This window comes from Cuculus canorus, chromosome Z, assembly GCF_017976375.1.
Source record: "Cuculus canorus isolate bCucCan1 chromosome Z, bCucCan1.pri, whole genome shotgun sequence".
NCBI classification, from domain to species: domain Eukaryota; kingdom Metazoa; phylum Chordata; class Aves; order Cuculiformes; family Cuculidae; genus Cuculus; species Cuculus canorus.
In genome coordinates, this window is record NC_071441.1 from 60962560 (window position 1) to 60979641 (window position 17082).

At 36.3% G+C, this 17082-nt stretch overlaps 1 protein-coding gene across 2 annotated transcripts in view; it reads left to right on the top strand.

Annotated features, from left to right (window-relative positions):
* Positions 1-17082, top strand: part of AP3S1 (adaptor related protein complex 3 subunit sigma 1) — a 29343-nt gene that overhangs the window by 6366 nt on the left and 5895 nt on the right. Inside the window, exons 3-6 of one of the 2 annotated variants that reach the window (XM_054053722.1) lie at positions 1975-2086; positions 6924-6995; positions 11427-11534; positions 14512-14553. In XM_054053722.1, coding sequence (XP_053909697.1) covers positions 1975-2086; positions 6924-6995; positions 11427-11534; positions 14512-14547 — 328 coding nt within the window. In that variant the 3' untranslated portion in view covers positions 14548-14553. The remainder of the gene's footprint in view (positions 1-1974; positions 2087-6923; positions 6996-11426; positions 11535-14511; positions 14554-17082) is intronic. The other variant, XM_009562926.2, reaches the window with a different exon arrangement.

The window sequence follows — 17082 nt, forward strand, 5'->3', positions numbered from 1 at the left end:
ATAGTGAGCGAAAAATAGGTTTTAAATGTGCAACTAATGTAGCTGCAGCCAAGTTTTATTAATATAGGTAGAGCAAGGTAGGAGGTAAGCCACCCTTATGTCTTCTGTCTGTAGAAGGCACACACAAAATATTGCTTCTTGGATCATCCTGGTTGGTTTTTTTTTTCAATCTGGTCTGACTTTAGTTGAAGAGAAGAAACTCTGAAATGGAGAAGTGTTTTATGTTGAGGTATTAGTCATCAAGAATAAATTCTTTCAAAATCCCCTCCTGGGAAAGGGGGTCATATCTGATGTATTGAACTCAGGATTCCCAGTCTAAAAATAGAGATTGTCATAGCTTGTTTAATATTGTGCTTATAGGCCTTTCTGATTACTGAAAATAAGTATGTTAATGCCTGCATTTTCTGTGTGCAGATAGTTAAATGCTTAGCTGTACCGTGTCAACCACGAGATCTTTTTCCTGATGAAGGCGATTCCTTATTGTTTTATTTTATTATTTTTTTAACTAAAATAATTCTCTTCCAACAACTCAACTGGCGACTCAGTCATTAGGTTCTTGGAGGTAGTTTCAAACTGAGAACATTCTGGCTTGAATTCTGTAAGTGAAAGACAGAAGCCCTTTGAAGCCTTAAAAAAAAAAATCACAGCTGTGCAAAAAACAACTAAAACATGACCCAATTTTGACTTTTCTGCTACTGCTCAATTCTGGAGTTAACCATTTTAATATATCTTTTTTGTATTTTTTTTTTTCTTCGGGACAGGGATCACTTTGTAGTTTGCAGTTTAGCTAGGGCCCTCAACGTTTTATATGACTCTACTAACGCTGTGTACTAAAGTATTGGAAAAAAATGTATAGACAGAGCACAGGAAGATGAAACTTAAATTGCTATTTCCTTGCTTTCATATTTATTTTTTATATTTTTGACTGATCCTTCTTAAATGTAGTTCCTGCTCTTCGGGAACAAAGGGTTCCTCTCCCTTCCCAAGCATTAATGCAAAGCAATGTGCTTAAGCAAAAGTGGCCTTTAAGATTTCTTGTTCTTTTTGTTTATTTATGTGTTCTCTACCTATGATACAGGCAGGAACTAAAAGCACAAGTTATGATACACCAAACAGCTGATTCAGTTCTGTTATAGAAGGGGAAATTGGGGTGTAGATAGTTGTGGGATTTCAGTCTGCACGATATTTTCAATTCAGTTTGACTGGCCTCCCTACTGCTCAAAGCAAATGTCAGTGATCTGGAGAACATGTCCTCTTATGATTTATGTACCTTCTTTGGAAAGACTGTAGCAGAAGAGAGGAAGAAAATGGCTATTTATACCTCTTCTCCTCTTATTCAGTAACTTGGTCATTATTGAGTCCATAAAATATTAATTGCTTTTTTGACTTTAACATTGCATCATAAGGTATTGTTTGTAGTACAGTCTTATTCTCAGGAATCAAACATTTTGTAGCACAAGCATTACATGTTCTTGTTTATTAAGCACACTGTAAGCCCATCTAAGACTTTTTCTGTAATCCAAATGCCATTCTGTGTCCCAGCTTTCTGTTGCTGCTCTTCTGAGAAGGGCAGGGAAGGATTCATAGGCGTATGCTCTGTTAATCTGTAAAGCAGATTAATTCCTGTGCGGTGCCCGGTAGTGTGTAATGGAAATACATTTAATATCCCTTTTTTGATGAAATTGCATGAGCTGTTTTAATTAATTTTAGTAAAAAAGTGTGTATGTTGATGTAATTATTATCCATATGGATAACAGTAACTGTGCTGTGTGGTATATGTAACTCAGCCTGTCTCGGTACTTAGTATTCTTCCATTGTAATTATACCATAAAATAAAAGTAGTGTTATAGTTGGATTTGGGAAAGCTCCAGACAGCCATTAACATTAGCCCTGTATTAACTGCAACAGCTGTGAGGATTTGCCTAGCTTATCCTAGGATGCTAACTGAGCTTTCCTGTGTTCTTTCCTGTTTAGATTAATAGGTGGATCTGATAACAAACTAATTTACCGACACTATGCCACCTTGTATTTTGTCTTCTGTGTGGATTCTTCAGAAAGTGAGCTTGGCATTTTAGACCTCATACAGGTAAGTTGTTTAGATTTTTTTCCATGAGTGGAATTATACTTCTGAGTACCTTAGAACTTTAGCTGTGTCTTTTTCTGTAATATTGGGAATATTGATATCTAGCTGTGTCTTTTCCTGTAATATTGGGAAGTGAAAGTGGCTTTCATACCATGAACACATCCAAGGGCTGAGTATTGCTTTTAGATTGATTGCAGTTCTCTGGGCCATCTTGATTTTGTTGAGAAAATAAGGAAACAGTTTGTTTGGAACCTACTGAACTACTATTGTGCAGGCCTATGCCTTGCTTGAATGTAGCATTTTTAAAGAGCCATGTCCTTGTTCTTCGAGCCATTCTCCAACAGCAGCCCAGGACACAGTTGATCTTCTGGGCTGCAAGTGCACATTGCTGGCTCATACTGAGCTTCTCATCAACTGGCAGCCCAAAGTCCTCTTCCACAGGGCAGCTCTCAATCACATAATCCCCCATCCTGTATTGAAACTGCCTTACAGAAGTAGAGATAGATCACATCCATTGGTTTTCCCATGTCCACTGCTGTGGTTACCCCATTGTAGAAAGCCACTAGGTTGGTCATACAGCACTTGCCCCTGGTAAAGCTGTGCTGGCTGTCTTTAATTACCTCCCTGTCCTCCATGTTCTTTAGCATATCTTCTAGGAGGATCTGTTCCATGATCTTCCCGTAAGGACTTATGTAGAGGGCCAGGTTATGAGTTCATGAAAATTAACTGGAGAAATGAACCTAGAACTCAGTCTAACACTTCAGAGTTTTCTGTTTTGTAAACTGAAAAAATCTACAGTATGTTAGATTACATATGGCAGCCTGCAGTTCCTTTCAGCTTGAAGTTTTTGTTGTGATACGTAAGATACTTCTGTGAAGGCCACTTGTATCACCATTACATCAGAGCCACATCTTCTTGGCTCAGGCTTAATCAGAGAATCCTAAAATTATTTGGATTGGAAAAGACCTGAACAATCATCTAGTTAAAATGCATTCTGTGTCTTGCACGTCATAGATTCTGCCTCAGATTTTATACTGTGTTCAAACTAGATCTGTTCGAACACCTAAGGCAAATTCATACTGTTAATTTGTCCATTTTCTTTCTTTCCTTTTTCAATATAAACACAAGATTCTGTTTATTGGTTTTGATTAATTGCATGGGAGTTAAGTCAGCATCTCTGCTATGTTTGGTAGGTTATGCAGTCTTTTGGATTCGGTGTGAATTAGGTTATGATTTGTAGCTATTTCGGACGGTTCTTGTTAGCCTGTAAAGTCTAAGAGTATAGCACATGGAAACAGAAGTATGTAAGAAAATATAACTAGCCTTAGACTGCCACAAGGAAAAATTGCATGACATTTATAATAGTATGTAACTATCTTATGGACCTAAAAGCCTGTGCCAGCGCTAAGCATCATTGAGGATTTTGGCCCGTTTCTGTACTTCTAGTACATGTTTACTCAATAAGCAGCTAAATCAGTGAGATTGGGTTTTCCATGAGAAGTTGTTTATAGTTGTTGAACAACACTTGCATGATAGTGTTGTTCAGTAAGATTCACGTAGGAAATGCAGTGCAGTTCATGAAAGATGTCTTTCTCAGATCTTAAAGATAAACAATTCTGACCAGAGATGCTTTTATTCTAATTAAATAAAAAGGGGAGAGGCATAGGACAAGGGCACTTATTGTGGCAGAAAAATCACTAACTAGTTAACACTCTGTTAACATTATTAGTTTATTTTAGAGTTGAGTGGAAGGTGAAGAGCAGGAATTGAGAACATTTTGACCTAAAAAGCATCACTGGTAAAGCGTTAAGTCCGTTGGTATGCTTGAAATATCTAACATGCTTTTGGTTTGACTTCTCAGCAGGATGTGTACAGTGTTTCCCTTACAGTGTAGTCTGGGCAATCTCTGTATAATCTAGGAGTATCTAAAAAAATGTATTGAAGGAAAAGTGGGATATCAGTCTAAATGTGGGAAAACAGCAGCTGCTGCAATGGTTTCCCATTTAGGAAGGCTGTGGAAGCACTGCTGTTAATTTCATATGCTTGCAATGATAGATGCAATGACTTATTAACGGTCACTCTTAAAAAGAAGACCAACCAGTCTTGTGTGTGGAGAACTGGCTGTGTGTTCAGACTATTGTTACGTTCTAAACTAGTTGGAGTCTCGCCTAGCAATTTGAACAGTGAAAAGCAGTGAAGGAGAGGACGCTTTATCAGCAGATGGCATTAATTCTGTCTTCAAGTATACCATTGATGTTTAGGCTAGAGAGAAGCATTGAATATTCTTTGTGTGAGGTACTCCTTTTGCTTTTACTTCATTTTTAATATCTGCTTTTGTAAGGATTTATGCATTTAATTGGCTAGATGTTCAGGGTTTTCTGCTAGCTGTTTTATCTTTCTAATAAGAATGTATGGGTTTTTTCTTTTGTTGTCTTATTTACCTAATTAAAAAAATGAGTCCTTCTTGGTAGAGGTGGTGGTTTGTGTGTGGAGTATAGAGAGCCTCTGGCTTGGATATATGCAATAATAATTTGATAATTTGATTCATATAATTTACTCTCTAGGTATGCATCTTGCTGCCTTAAAGTGTATTTACTACTAAAGAAAGGTGTGGGCGTTTTCCTTTCTTGATTTGCCTGGAGATGTGCATGAGTTTTTCTTTGAACTGTAAAGATTATGATTTCAAAGATGAAGCACAAGGGGGAGCTGATAACTCATTGTGCATGCATCCTTATTTTCCAGCTATTTAACTGATTTATTTATAGTCATTTTCCAATTATATCACAAGGTCCATTTGAACTGATGTGAGGAGGGGGCTTGTGTCCTTAAACATTCCATGTGTTTTCTTGCCTAGTTATTTTGATCTACAAGTCTGCAGCACCTGAGGTTGTTTCGGAAGTACAGAAATTCTAGCACTGCTTACCATGGCATGCAATTCATTTAACTCTCAACTAAAATTATGATGGAAGTGTCTCTAATTTTATTTACCGTATTGATTATTTGAAAGTGTCTTAAAATAGGTCAAGGAATATTAGTGTAAAAAAATCTAGTTGCCCTTGTGACTGATGGTTTTAAAGACCAATTATTTGTAATAGACATTACTATGTCAGTGCTGGTGGTAACTGTGAACTCTCCATCATGAATGGAAGATTAAAAAGTTTCCAGAGTTTCCATGAGAAATTCTTGGCTGGTGAAAAATGTCTCTGAAGAATGTTCAGTGTCAGCTGATTTCCCATAGATTTATAATGTTTCAGTGATGAGCAGAGACACCTCCCACTGGATCAGCCCATAACCTCACCCAGCCTAGCCTTGAATGCCTCCAGCGTTGGGGCATCCACAACTTCTCTGGGCAATCTGTGCCAGTGCCTTACCACCCACACCAGAAAGAAATTCTTCCTAATATCTAATCTAAATCTCTACTCTTTCAGCTTAAAACCTTTCCCCCTTGTCCTATCCCTGCACTCCCTGATGAAGTGTGCCACCCCCCAGCTTTTTTGTAGACCCCCTTCAAGTACTGGAAGGCTGCTATGAGGTGTTCCTAGAGCCTTCTCTTCTCCAGGCTGAACAAACCCAACTCACTCAGTCTGCCCTCATAGCAGAGGTTCTCCAGCCCTCTGATCATCTTTGTGGCTTCCTCTGGACCCATTCCGTCAGTTCCATATCCTTCTTATATTGGGGTTTCTAGAACTGGACACAGAACTCCAGGTATGATCTCACAAGGCCAGAGCAGAGGGGCGGAATCCCCTCCCTCAACCTGCTGGCCATGTTTTTTTTGATGCAGTCCAGGATTCAGTCGGTCTTCTGGGCTGTGAGCACACATTGCCGGCTCATGTTGAGCCTCTCATCCACCACTACCCCCAAGTCCTTCTCTGCAGGGCTGCTCTCAATTAAGTTGTTCCCCAGCCTGTATTGCAACCATAGATTGCCCTGAGCCAGATGTAGGACCTTGCACTGGGCCTTGTTGAATCTCATGATGTCCAACAGGGAACTCTGCTTACAGGTCTCTCTGACTGGAGTCCTTGTTAGCATTCACTGCCCGGAGCAGGGTAAAGTACAGCCTGTGCCTGGCAGAGATCATCAGTGGCTGAACTCAGCAGCTGCTTGGGCTTTTCTACTTTGTGCACTTAAATTCTAGATGCAGGGAGTGGCTACTTGCTTGAGTACAAACTGCTGGACTTCATTTATAAGTTATATTATTATTTATATATGAATTTATGTGGTGCTATTCCTGACAGGATCAGCAGGTGTGACACTAAGAGAGCTACCTTTTTCCTTGGTCCATCCTGAATTCAGCAGGTCTAAGCCAGGTGAAAGATGCTGTACTGTTGCTGGAAGCTGTTAACGCTGATGAATTTGCATGATGCTGACAGTTTGCATTGCGCATTTATCTCCATGTGGCAAAGTTAACAGTAGCCTGGTTAACTGGGAGATTCCTGCAATGTAGTAATTGTTAATAATAAAAATAATAATTAAATAAACTAGCTGATTTTTGCTTAATAATTGGTTTCTAGTGAAATAAGAAGGAACACTGAGTCACAGCTAAGATAATTGTACCATAGATGGTGTTACTGTTTTTTAAAAGATGCAGCTAATTGTTTAAAACTGTTTAAATTTTAGCAGGGTTATAACATAAACTGATTTGTGCATAGATTTTTGCCCACTACAGATTGCGTACTGTTGACATAATAATGTTAACTACATGGTTTCTATAGATGCTTTTAATGCCTTAAAATCTGCTAAGTGTTTATTTTCTGTATTGGCTTTTGTTAGACCCCGCACTGAGTTGAACTATTGAGTTTCTTTTAAAGCCTGACCTCTGGCTTTTTTCTCTTCTTTGCAGGTATTTGTGGAAACACTAGACAAATGTTTTGAGAACGTCTGTGAACTGGATTTAATTTTCCATGTAGACAAGGTACTGTAATGAGCTCCTGTAATATTTCTCGTCGAGTAAAATGTTTGGTTCAGCTGATACTTGGTATGAAAGCGATTCTACTTTTATTATCAGTGAAATCTAGACAGTTTCTGTCAATGTGTTTTTAAGACTTCAAAGTTTTGGTGAAACATCTTTTTGATGAAAAATAAAATAGTGTGGGGGATTTGCATAGTGTTATTGCACACATAGTTGTCAAATCAGAGACATCAGAATATTATCAAAGTAGGACTTAGTTTCAAGAAATAATTTGTTCTGGCTTGCTAATGGTTAGATGTTATATTGCTCAGAATTGAAATTGTTACAGGATTTTGCAATTAAGGCTAACAGTTGCCTTTCAAGTGCTATGATAGTGTAATTTAAAAGCTGTGTGGATCTTTCTCTTCTAAACAGACATTATGTCTTTTTCAGAGGTATAGAAACAATTTTGTTTGAATATTCCCAGCTACCAGGAGCAAGTGTTTTGTTTATTAATCTAGCTTTGAGAAATGTTATTACTATTTTAATCTTTCATTTAAAAGGACATTGGCACCTCACAGAATTTATTCCATCAGTTGCATTTTGTGCCTACTACTGCTTTTTGTGCAGTTGCATTTCTCCTCTGTGAACATCTTTTTGCACAACAAAAGACACAAAACACAAAATTCACCAAAAGTTAGATATCTGAAATAACCATTTGGAGCTGACTCAGTTTGTTTCAAAATCAGTAAGCTCTTTTGGAAAAAAATACTTGCATTTTGACGAGACAGTGAAATGCAGATGACCTTAAGTAGGTGTTTCAACTGATACTCTGCTCATGACAAGTCTTTAGAATTTCTAGCCTGGCTGGAACACGTTGATTGCTTCCAAGATGTCAGATTAAAGGTGCAGAAGAATTTGAGTGGTTTATGTATTGGCATCTGAGCTTGAAGAACCCAAATACTGCAGTTGTTTTGTAGCAAGGAATTTGATCTTTATTTTTAGCTGCAGAATACTTTGGCTACTGTGCAGACCAAGCTCCTGCTTTGTAGCGTGTTTTATTCAGTGGCATTCCTCAACATAAGTAGTCTTTTATGCTTTATGGGAGAAATATCTTTCTAATAAAATGTAGGTAACTTAAGTGCTTCAAAAAAATAAATGTCTTGAGAAATATTTTACTCTGTGTTGGGTATGAGATGATATTTTCCTAATGAAAACTATTTGTCAAAAGGAAGATAACGTTTAAGTGTTTCATTTGATTTACTAAAAATCAGAATAAGAATCTCTTTGAATGTTCAGGCTAGAATTTTCAAACTGAGGAAAATGGGAACCCTAAATGCTAATTAAGTATTTTAGCAAAAGTAACCCATTGACCAGTGAAACCTTGAGTTAAAATTTTTTTGAACATGTCAGTAGCCAGTACAGTAATTTTTTTACTTGAGTTGACGGAAGAATACAATACAGAGAACTTCTGCAGTAATGCAAGGCTACTACCAACAGTATGATAGCATTAGTTGGGCAGTTGTGCTAATTTCCATTCTTTCTCATTTTTTTCCTCCAGAGTAATAGGTTTGTAAGACTTAATGCACAAGATAGGATCAAAACATTTGATACAGTACAGTTTTAGTTTCTTAGTATTCTTGTAGATCTGCAAGAAAAAGAAAGGAAGATTTATCTGCGAGAATGAAATTACAGCATTGAATTATCTTCAAACAGCTGATAAATTAAACTTATCAAGAAGGAAAACGTGTTGTCTTCTGAGTTACATGTTGACTTTCTCTTGGCAGATATTTGTGGCCTGGGTTTTTAACAGATTTCAAGAGTGTGACAGGGAAAAATAGTAACCGCTGCTGGATGTTTGGGTCTAGACAAAGTCTTAGTTATAGTGGATATTGATATGTGGGGAATGTTTGGGGTGAATAAAACATTTCAGATATTTGTATGTTAGTGGTCTGTTGTTAAGGAAAGTGAGGATTAACTCATTGATTTGCAGGAGACTTGATCTGTGTCTGCAGTTCTTGATGGAGTTGTGGAAGGTGACTTTCTTCCAGTCCTCTTGCTAAAACTGCCTAAAACCCAAGAAATACTTGTAAAAAGTGATGTAGCATGTAGAAGAGTTAAACCATCTAACCTCAACAGCTGTCGCCTATTTAGTAGCATTTTATGTGGTAGTTCAATAAGGAAACGTTTACTTTCATTAGGCAGCCATAGTTATACAGGACCCTGCAATGCCTTATAGTAACCTGGGCCAAGAGAGATGCGTTTTCAAGAAGAATATGGATATACTAGAAATCCATTTGGAGAATGGAACGTAGGTGGGAATGAGAGAGTGTTTCTTATGTGCTAGTGTAGATTAGGGCTTGGGTTATCAGGGATTGTAGTTTGTATAGGAGAGAATTGAGCTTCTCTTTTACAGATCAGCTGTATTAAAAACGAACAAAACCACTAACTTTGCCATATCTAGAGCAAAAGGTTTTCCAGAGGAGGAGATTTGTTTCTGTCCTGTAGCGATTCCTACACTGAGTCCAGGACTATAGTACTTTTCATGGAAAAGATGTCACAAAAAGCAATCATAAGCATCTTTTACAAATAAAATTCTAGAATACATTCAGCTAGCAGTGTAAGGAAATACTTCTATTTTTCTGCAAGTTTTTGGCACCTATTGAAATATCCTTGGGAGTATCATGATCTCTTCCAAGAGTTTATTATGTGACCAGAACAGTGAACCCTCCATAATCAGGTTGCAGCTTGAAGACAAAAAAAAAGTGTTTGCCAGATTTTCCTGGGAGAGACTTTTTCTTGATGCATTCATCTTCCACATTTGTTAAAGCATGAACTCATGGAGCATGGATCAGAAATAGAAAGCACTCCTGACTTTTGTAAAAGCACCTCAATTATTACTACAAAATGGTAATTTCAGATTTTGAAAAGTTGATGTTCTCAACAGCTGGATCTCTCTTAGAATATAAATGTAAGAAGTGTATTCCACATACCTGTAGTCTCAGTAAGGATTGTTAATGTTTCTCACAAGCATTTGATTCTTCAAGCTCTACTCAACAGGAGTAGGCAGAGAGGAAGAGCTGTTTTCAGCCTCTCTAAACACATTCATTGTAAGTTTCTACTGAAATAGACTGTACAGCAGCCTCCCAGTGCAGGAAGGGAGCCTACAGGAAAGCTGGGAATGGTCTCGTTGTCAGGGAGTGCGGGGATAGGTCGAATGCTAATGGTTTTAAGCTGAAAGGGGGGAGATTAGATGAGATATTAGGAATAAATGTTTCCCTGTGATGAGGCAGTGGCACAGGTTGCCCCATTCCTGAAGGTGTTCAGGGCCAGAGTGGATGGGGATTTGGGCAACCTGATTTAGTGGGAAGTCCCTGCCCATGGCAGTGGGGTGGAACTGGATGATCTTTAAGGTCCCTTCAGATCCAGACCATTCTGTGAATCTGTGATTAAATATACTAATGATTTATCAGAGGAGCAACCCTTTAGTTTTGTTTTTGAGGTATGACACAAAAAAAGGGTAGCTTGGTGGGTTTTGATGTACTACTTGCAACTTATCTTTAAAATTATTTGACTTGGAGATTTACTTCTACCTTTGATCCATAGCGAAATTGCTAGAATTGCCAAAATAATAGCAGAATTATGCTTTGAAGTATCAGATTGTACAGAAAAGTAATAAACTATTCCTTGTCTTCAGAATTATAAAGGGGTTAAAATATTATACTTTACATATGAACTCTGGATTTTTACTAGCGAGTATGTGGAAGCATAGATTTTTAAAATGAAACTAGTCTTTAGATAAAGTTCAAGTACTGACCCTGAAGCAGAGATTGTGAACCAGGGCTCCTATTGGGTTTGCAGGGAATACAAATTAGTAAAATGCATTAACGTCCCCAGCTGCTCTGTGTAGTCCTTCAGGCTGAGTTCTAGCTGCCACTTTTGGTCCTAGATGCTGATGACTCTTTGTTTATGATGTAGCTCAGGCACGTTAATTTTGATCTTGGTACCCATGGTGGGTGACCATCCCTGTGTCTCTCTCCTTCATAGGTGTAACCTGTGTAGTTTTTACATGTCTGTGAGTAATAAGTTTAACCTTGTACACTACAGTCTTTAGAAGCATTCCTACTGTCAGTGCTAATCAGACTCTTGTCCACAGTCCTTGGATAGAAAAACAGGTACTGAAAGAAAGGTGACTGTGGAGGTTTGTTCCAACGTTGGTAAGCGAAGTGGTATTGTAGCTCATGAGTTTGTGGCAGAACTATGACCAAAGAGGGTACTGGAGAAACCAACACTGAGTTGCAAGTTTTGTTCCCAAACAGTTTTAAAATAAATTGCTAGCATTAAGTAAATGACTTAGAAAATACATGTGTCCCTGTACTGATGAATCTAGTTTTCATTTGTCCAGATAGACGTAGGATGTTTTGCATATTTGATTTTTCCTTTTGTCTTTTTTAGGTACATAATATATTGGCAGAAATGGTCATGGGTGGAATGGTTTTGGAGACCAACATGAATGAAATTGTCACTCAGATTGATGCTCAAAATAAACTGGAGAAATCTGAGGTAAGAGTGAAGCACCGTGTAGTTTCTAAACTAAAAGTGTGGTTGTAGTAAATGCATGCTGTATAATGCTGTTTGTCCTTTAGTAGCAAACTACACAGCCGCTTGCTTATGCTAAAAATAGACAACGTATCGTTAGGTCAGGACGTCGTACCTTTCATCATAAGGAATAATTCCTTAGAGTCACTGCTGATTAAATTTTGCTGTTTGTATCTAACAGCATTGTGCACCATTGCTATTGAGATAGTTTGGTAGTTCTCTTAAGTTTCTCTTGCAGAAAGCATTATTTCCAGTGTATTTATTAAGCTGGACTAGTGACTGTAACACTTAAATGAAATTAGATAAAGAACCAAAGTATGTATGCAAAGACTACCTATTCCCGTCTGCTAGTAAATTTCTAGCACTTGAAATAAATGGCAGCATATTTAGTGTCCCAATAATACTGCAACACGAAATAATAAGTTCAGTTGAAATGCACTGGGTAGAATTTAGAGTCCAGTTTGGGGCCCTTTAAAGTAAATTTGATTTTTGCTGTTCAGGTAATCTGAACATTTGGTCTCCAGGTGAGCATATTCGAGTGAGAATATTATATTCTGTATATACCCATGACAGTCCGAGCGAAGGACTCTCATAAGTTGTAAGAATCCCTTTTCAATTCAGCAGTTGTTGATTTTGTGTTTAGGAAAGAAATAGAAAGAGGTTTAGAATGATTGTAGTGGTGACACAGCATATTACTGTCCTTTAACATCACCAGACATGCCTTGTAGGCCAAAATACTACTAGGACATCTTAGCCAAGTCTCTCATTGATTATTTATGATGAATGTAATTCCACAGAAGAAAACATTATCTCATTTTTCAAAGTGTAACATTCAAATTTCTAAACAAACTTTTGCTTGAATTGGAGACTATATCTAAAGATGAAGTCAGCTGAGTAGATTGAAATATTGCAGGTGGCATAAATGACATTTCAGAAGCAACAGAGAACTTCCTAGTTCTAACTTATACGCAACAAAGAAAGAAATGAATTTTTGGGCTGCTTTTGTGGTACAATGTATACCCTTCTCCTAATTCTGCAGTCTCTCACTGCACTACTTAAGTCTTTTAATGCATTTAATTACCTCTTTTGCACAAGTCCCAAACTGCATCCAAGAACAGGACTTTGTGTGAAAACCAGGGAAGAGCTAGGTGTGATGTTAAACATCCAGAAGGATTTTATTGTAGATTATATAGATGTCAAAAAAAGATCGTTTTAACATTTTTCTCTAACTTTAATTGAGCCGTTGATCACAGAGATGAATATTTGGAGTTATAGTGGATAAATTTTTACTATATTTGAGTAACGTCTGTATACATGTATTTTGCTTTATTTGATGGAAAAGTAACTTTGTTTCCCAAAAGCTGAACTTCCTGAGCAGATATGTTCTGCTCTGTATTAGTTTTATCTAAAAGCATGTTAGTTTTACCTAAAAACATTTAATTAATGTATTTATTCTTATTTATGTGAACTTTGTTAACAAATCAACTGCAGACCAGTCGCTGACTAGTCATCTGAAACACATCTATTCAGTGCAGGCAGCTACAATACTTGTTTTCCATTATTCATCAGTAAGTCCTTCTTTCGTTTAAGATGATTTTAGTAGAAGAATAGATGGTAGAAGCTATAAAAATCCAGGGAGAGCTCCGAGCATAAGCAAGGCAAATAGCAACTTGTTCCTTTACATTCAGCAATGAATTATAGAAGGCAAAGAAGTAGCAGTGATAAATTAAAACACTTGGTGACTAGGATGGAGTAGAACATTTCACAGTCTGCTCACCATAAAAGCATTTTTTTTTGTTAGTTCAGTGACTGTTTCTTTTCAAATTTAACAGTTACTGTAATGCTGAGATACTTCACAATACCTGGTAACTATTTCCTCTGATCATTAATCATTTGTTTCATGTATATCTGCAGAAGTTTCCTGATTGCTATTTCTTTTCCTTTTTTTCTTTGTATTCAAGATTGTAAAAATTTCAATGTCTTTTGTGAACGTGTATTCTCAAGATACAAGCAAATCCAGTTCATGTAAATCAAAATCAGTAATAGCATAATAGTATGTTTGAATGCTGGTCACTGAGAAATCAAAACTAGTGGATCTTCTTCATTTTCTTTACTTTTTAAAAAATAAATCATTTTTCAAAATTTAGAAATCATTATTTATATAATCTGTAGTTCTTAGGACTGCCGTCTATGCCACAGCACTTTTGCTTTAGTCTGTTTGGCTTGTTAGACCTCCATCATAGTTCTTGCATCCGTAAATTAGCTGCTTTCAGGTTAAATTACTGTTTCTTTTATAGCTGAACTGATGAAGCCAATAAAATTGTAATAGAGCTATGCTTTCAGAAATATTTTAATCTTTGTATTGTGCCCACCCAGCATCCCTTAACATACAAAATTTAGCCATTTGACATTATTTGTTTAGTTATGTATTAGGTTTCTAAACACACTTTCAGTTAGAATATAGTGAAGATCAAATGCATTTATTACATTCGCAAATATTAAGCAAAGTTATTAACTCAAAGAATTTGTCAATGCTTTCAGCAGAGATAATTGTTTAAACCATTATGAGAGAGTCCCTAGCTTTGATTTCTGATTCAGCTCTTACATTGCTTGGATGGGCTACAAAGGAAGTTCTATTTCTGTCCTGAGAAATGTTGTCTTTAATGCATTTCCCTACCTTTCAATTTAGTGTTTATCTGTGAATGGAATTCTGGTCAATCCTCTTAAAGCCAAAGGATCATTGTGATTAAGGGAGGGAATTTTTGGGAGAGGGGTCACTGGGGTTTTATTCAGAGCCTCTTGAACTATTGTAGGTAAAGCTGGGCTGCCTCTTCTCTATTTGGAGTGTTCAGCTGCGTGTGGTTTAGACTTTTAATTTGGACCTCATTTTTTCCGAACCTCCTGATCTTTTCTAGCTCTTTCCATTCTTCTCTCTTTACAGACTTTTATCTTTCAGTCTCCCAGACAGGACAGGTAGACAAAGGTATTGCTGACTTTTAGAAAAAATGTACTTTTAACAAAAAGGGAAAGCAAAATGATGTCAAAGGCAATAAATTATGTAGGCCAGACTCAAAAATTATGTGTAAAAATACCCATACTAGTCCTTGTAGCCTACCTTTTGTGCTAGTTTCTTCTTGTAGTTCCCTCATCTTTTTTATTGGCTATAGTGTATTTTAGCTTTCCATTGACATCATATTTTTTATTTCATTTCTCTTCCTGCATTTTAGAATTTAACTTTTCTTTGTATCATTGTTTAAAAAATAAAGGAGTATGAACTCATATAAATATTAACAAAAAATGTAAAACTAGCCTGAGTGAAAATTGAACACACAGATATTAAAATATGATATGAGGACACAATAGAAATAACTTCCTTACTGGGAGAGTTTTGTACGTGATGATAATCTAAAAAAGGTAGTATAAACTCTTTTGCTTCACCGTTTAGCAATTCCAAATGAAGACAAAGAACTTTGACCTGCTTGCAGAGAGAAGTTTCAAAATAAGTTTCAGGAAAATGAAACTTAAAAAAAACCCCGTAACACCAAAACCAACAAACTCAAATGGTTTTATATGCGCAGAATGAAATTATCAATGCAATTTGTAAAGAATATGTAAAAATGCTGAAGTTGATCTTTCAACGTTAATTATATCAAGCATAAAATGAGGACTATCAGCATGTACTCGACTTCAGCTGTACATTTGCTGCCCTTGCAGTCTGAGTCACTGGATTTTGCTCTAAGATATCTTGGTAACTTCGGTCACTGAATATGAATATCAGTAAGGAACTGAAAAAGGAGGAGGAAAATGCATGTTTGAAGTTCAGTTTATGGTTATTGTACCTTGTCATTTGCTGTTGGAAATATTTAGTTGAGCTCAACAGTTTGAATGTCACTCAGTGTTAATTGCAGCACTTCAAAATTAATTTTCACTCATTTTAAGTATCTGTGTATTCAAACTGCAGGTATTTTAAATAGCTGAAATCTTAAGCAGATGAAGTTTATTTAATTTATGAATAGCTTTGCTCTTTACTTTTTACATGATTTACCTAGGATAAAGTAATGTAATACCTTTAAGATTTAACAAATGCAATTCTGTATTTGGATTTAGTAGCACTAAGTTGTAAAGCTAAAAATATTTTTGGGTAGTATGGACAGTTTTACTGAAATATGAAGCCTGCTCTACCATGTGAAGAAAATGAGGCAAATGACCTCCCTCTGCCTAATATATTAACACTTGTAATATATAATCTGTACTTCATTGTAACAGTAGGGAGTTTGATTTCAGGTTTGATTTTTGGTTTTTTTTTTTATTTTTGCAAAGCTACTTTTATTTTTCTCTGGTCTGCTCACACATATTCTGTTTTTATTTTTGGGTCTGGCAATGAAAAAGAAACAAACAAACAATTAATCATTCCCATCCATTACTCTCTTTGTGATTCAAGTGCTTAAAATTTCTAAGAGTATGTCTTAAGTCTTCTTATCTGTTTGGCCTCATTTTGATATACTTGCAGACTTCATTTTGTTTTTTCTCTAATTATGTTCATTTATTTAACTTCATAAGCAGGGGACATGATCATTCCTTTATATTATGTATTGCATCCTTTCATGATTTCATAACCCTGCTGCTTTGAAGTCATACTTGTTCTTGAAAGGAGTCATTGATATGAAACACCAGCAGCAGAGAGGCCTTAGTGCCTCTGAAATATCTGGAAAAGGGTGGCTTATTTTGCAAAGCATTAGCCTTCATTATTTTGTTTTCCAGTAGGTGGTATATTTTTATATGTTTATTTTAGTGATAACTAGCTCTTGTGTAGAGTTGTTTGGGGTGGTGTTTGACTCTTTTTGGATATATTTGTATATGCATATTTAACTGCATTTGTGATGTGCAATATTTTTTCCAAATGATCTGAATTTCTTTTTAAAGAGTAAAACAGTGTTTCTGAATTGCTTTCATAGAAAGTTATCAATGGGGTATTATAAGAAAAGATTACTATAAGAATGAAGAAAATTTATTCCTATAGTGATAAATAATGACCTAAGTAAGCTAACAACAGCGTGTATTTGTCAGTTGATAGACTAGGACTGGTAGAATAAAATTCCTGTTATTAAATATGTCTAATTCAATCCTTAAAACAGCATTATTGTTTCACTTATGTGGCATTGCTCTTTCACTCTAAAAGTATATGAACATGGTTTCAAGCATTTTTTTCAGTTACTGAACCTAAGATTTTGATACACAGTGTTTCTACATTAAAATACAACCTTCAGTAACAAATGAAATTGAGAATACGAAGCAGCTCTGGCAAAAATATGGTGTAGCATATTGTAGTATTGTAGTACCAACTGTATGCAATTTGTACTGTATTTCTGAAATTCCATTAATATGTCTTAAGAAGTTTCATTTTCACTTGCTTAAGTCATTTGCTCACTGTGACAGACAATTCGTCATTCACTGCATGTTTAAAGCTTGCTATGTGTTTTGTTTTGTTTTGCTTTGAAGTGAAACAGGTTTT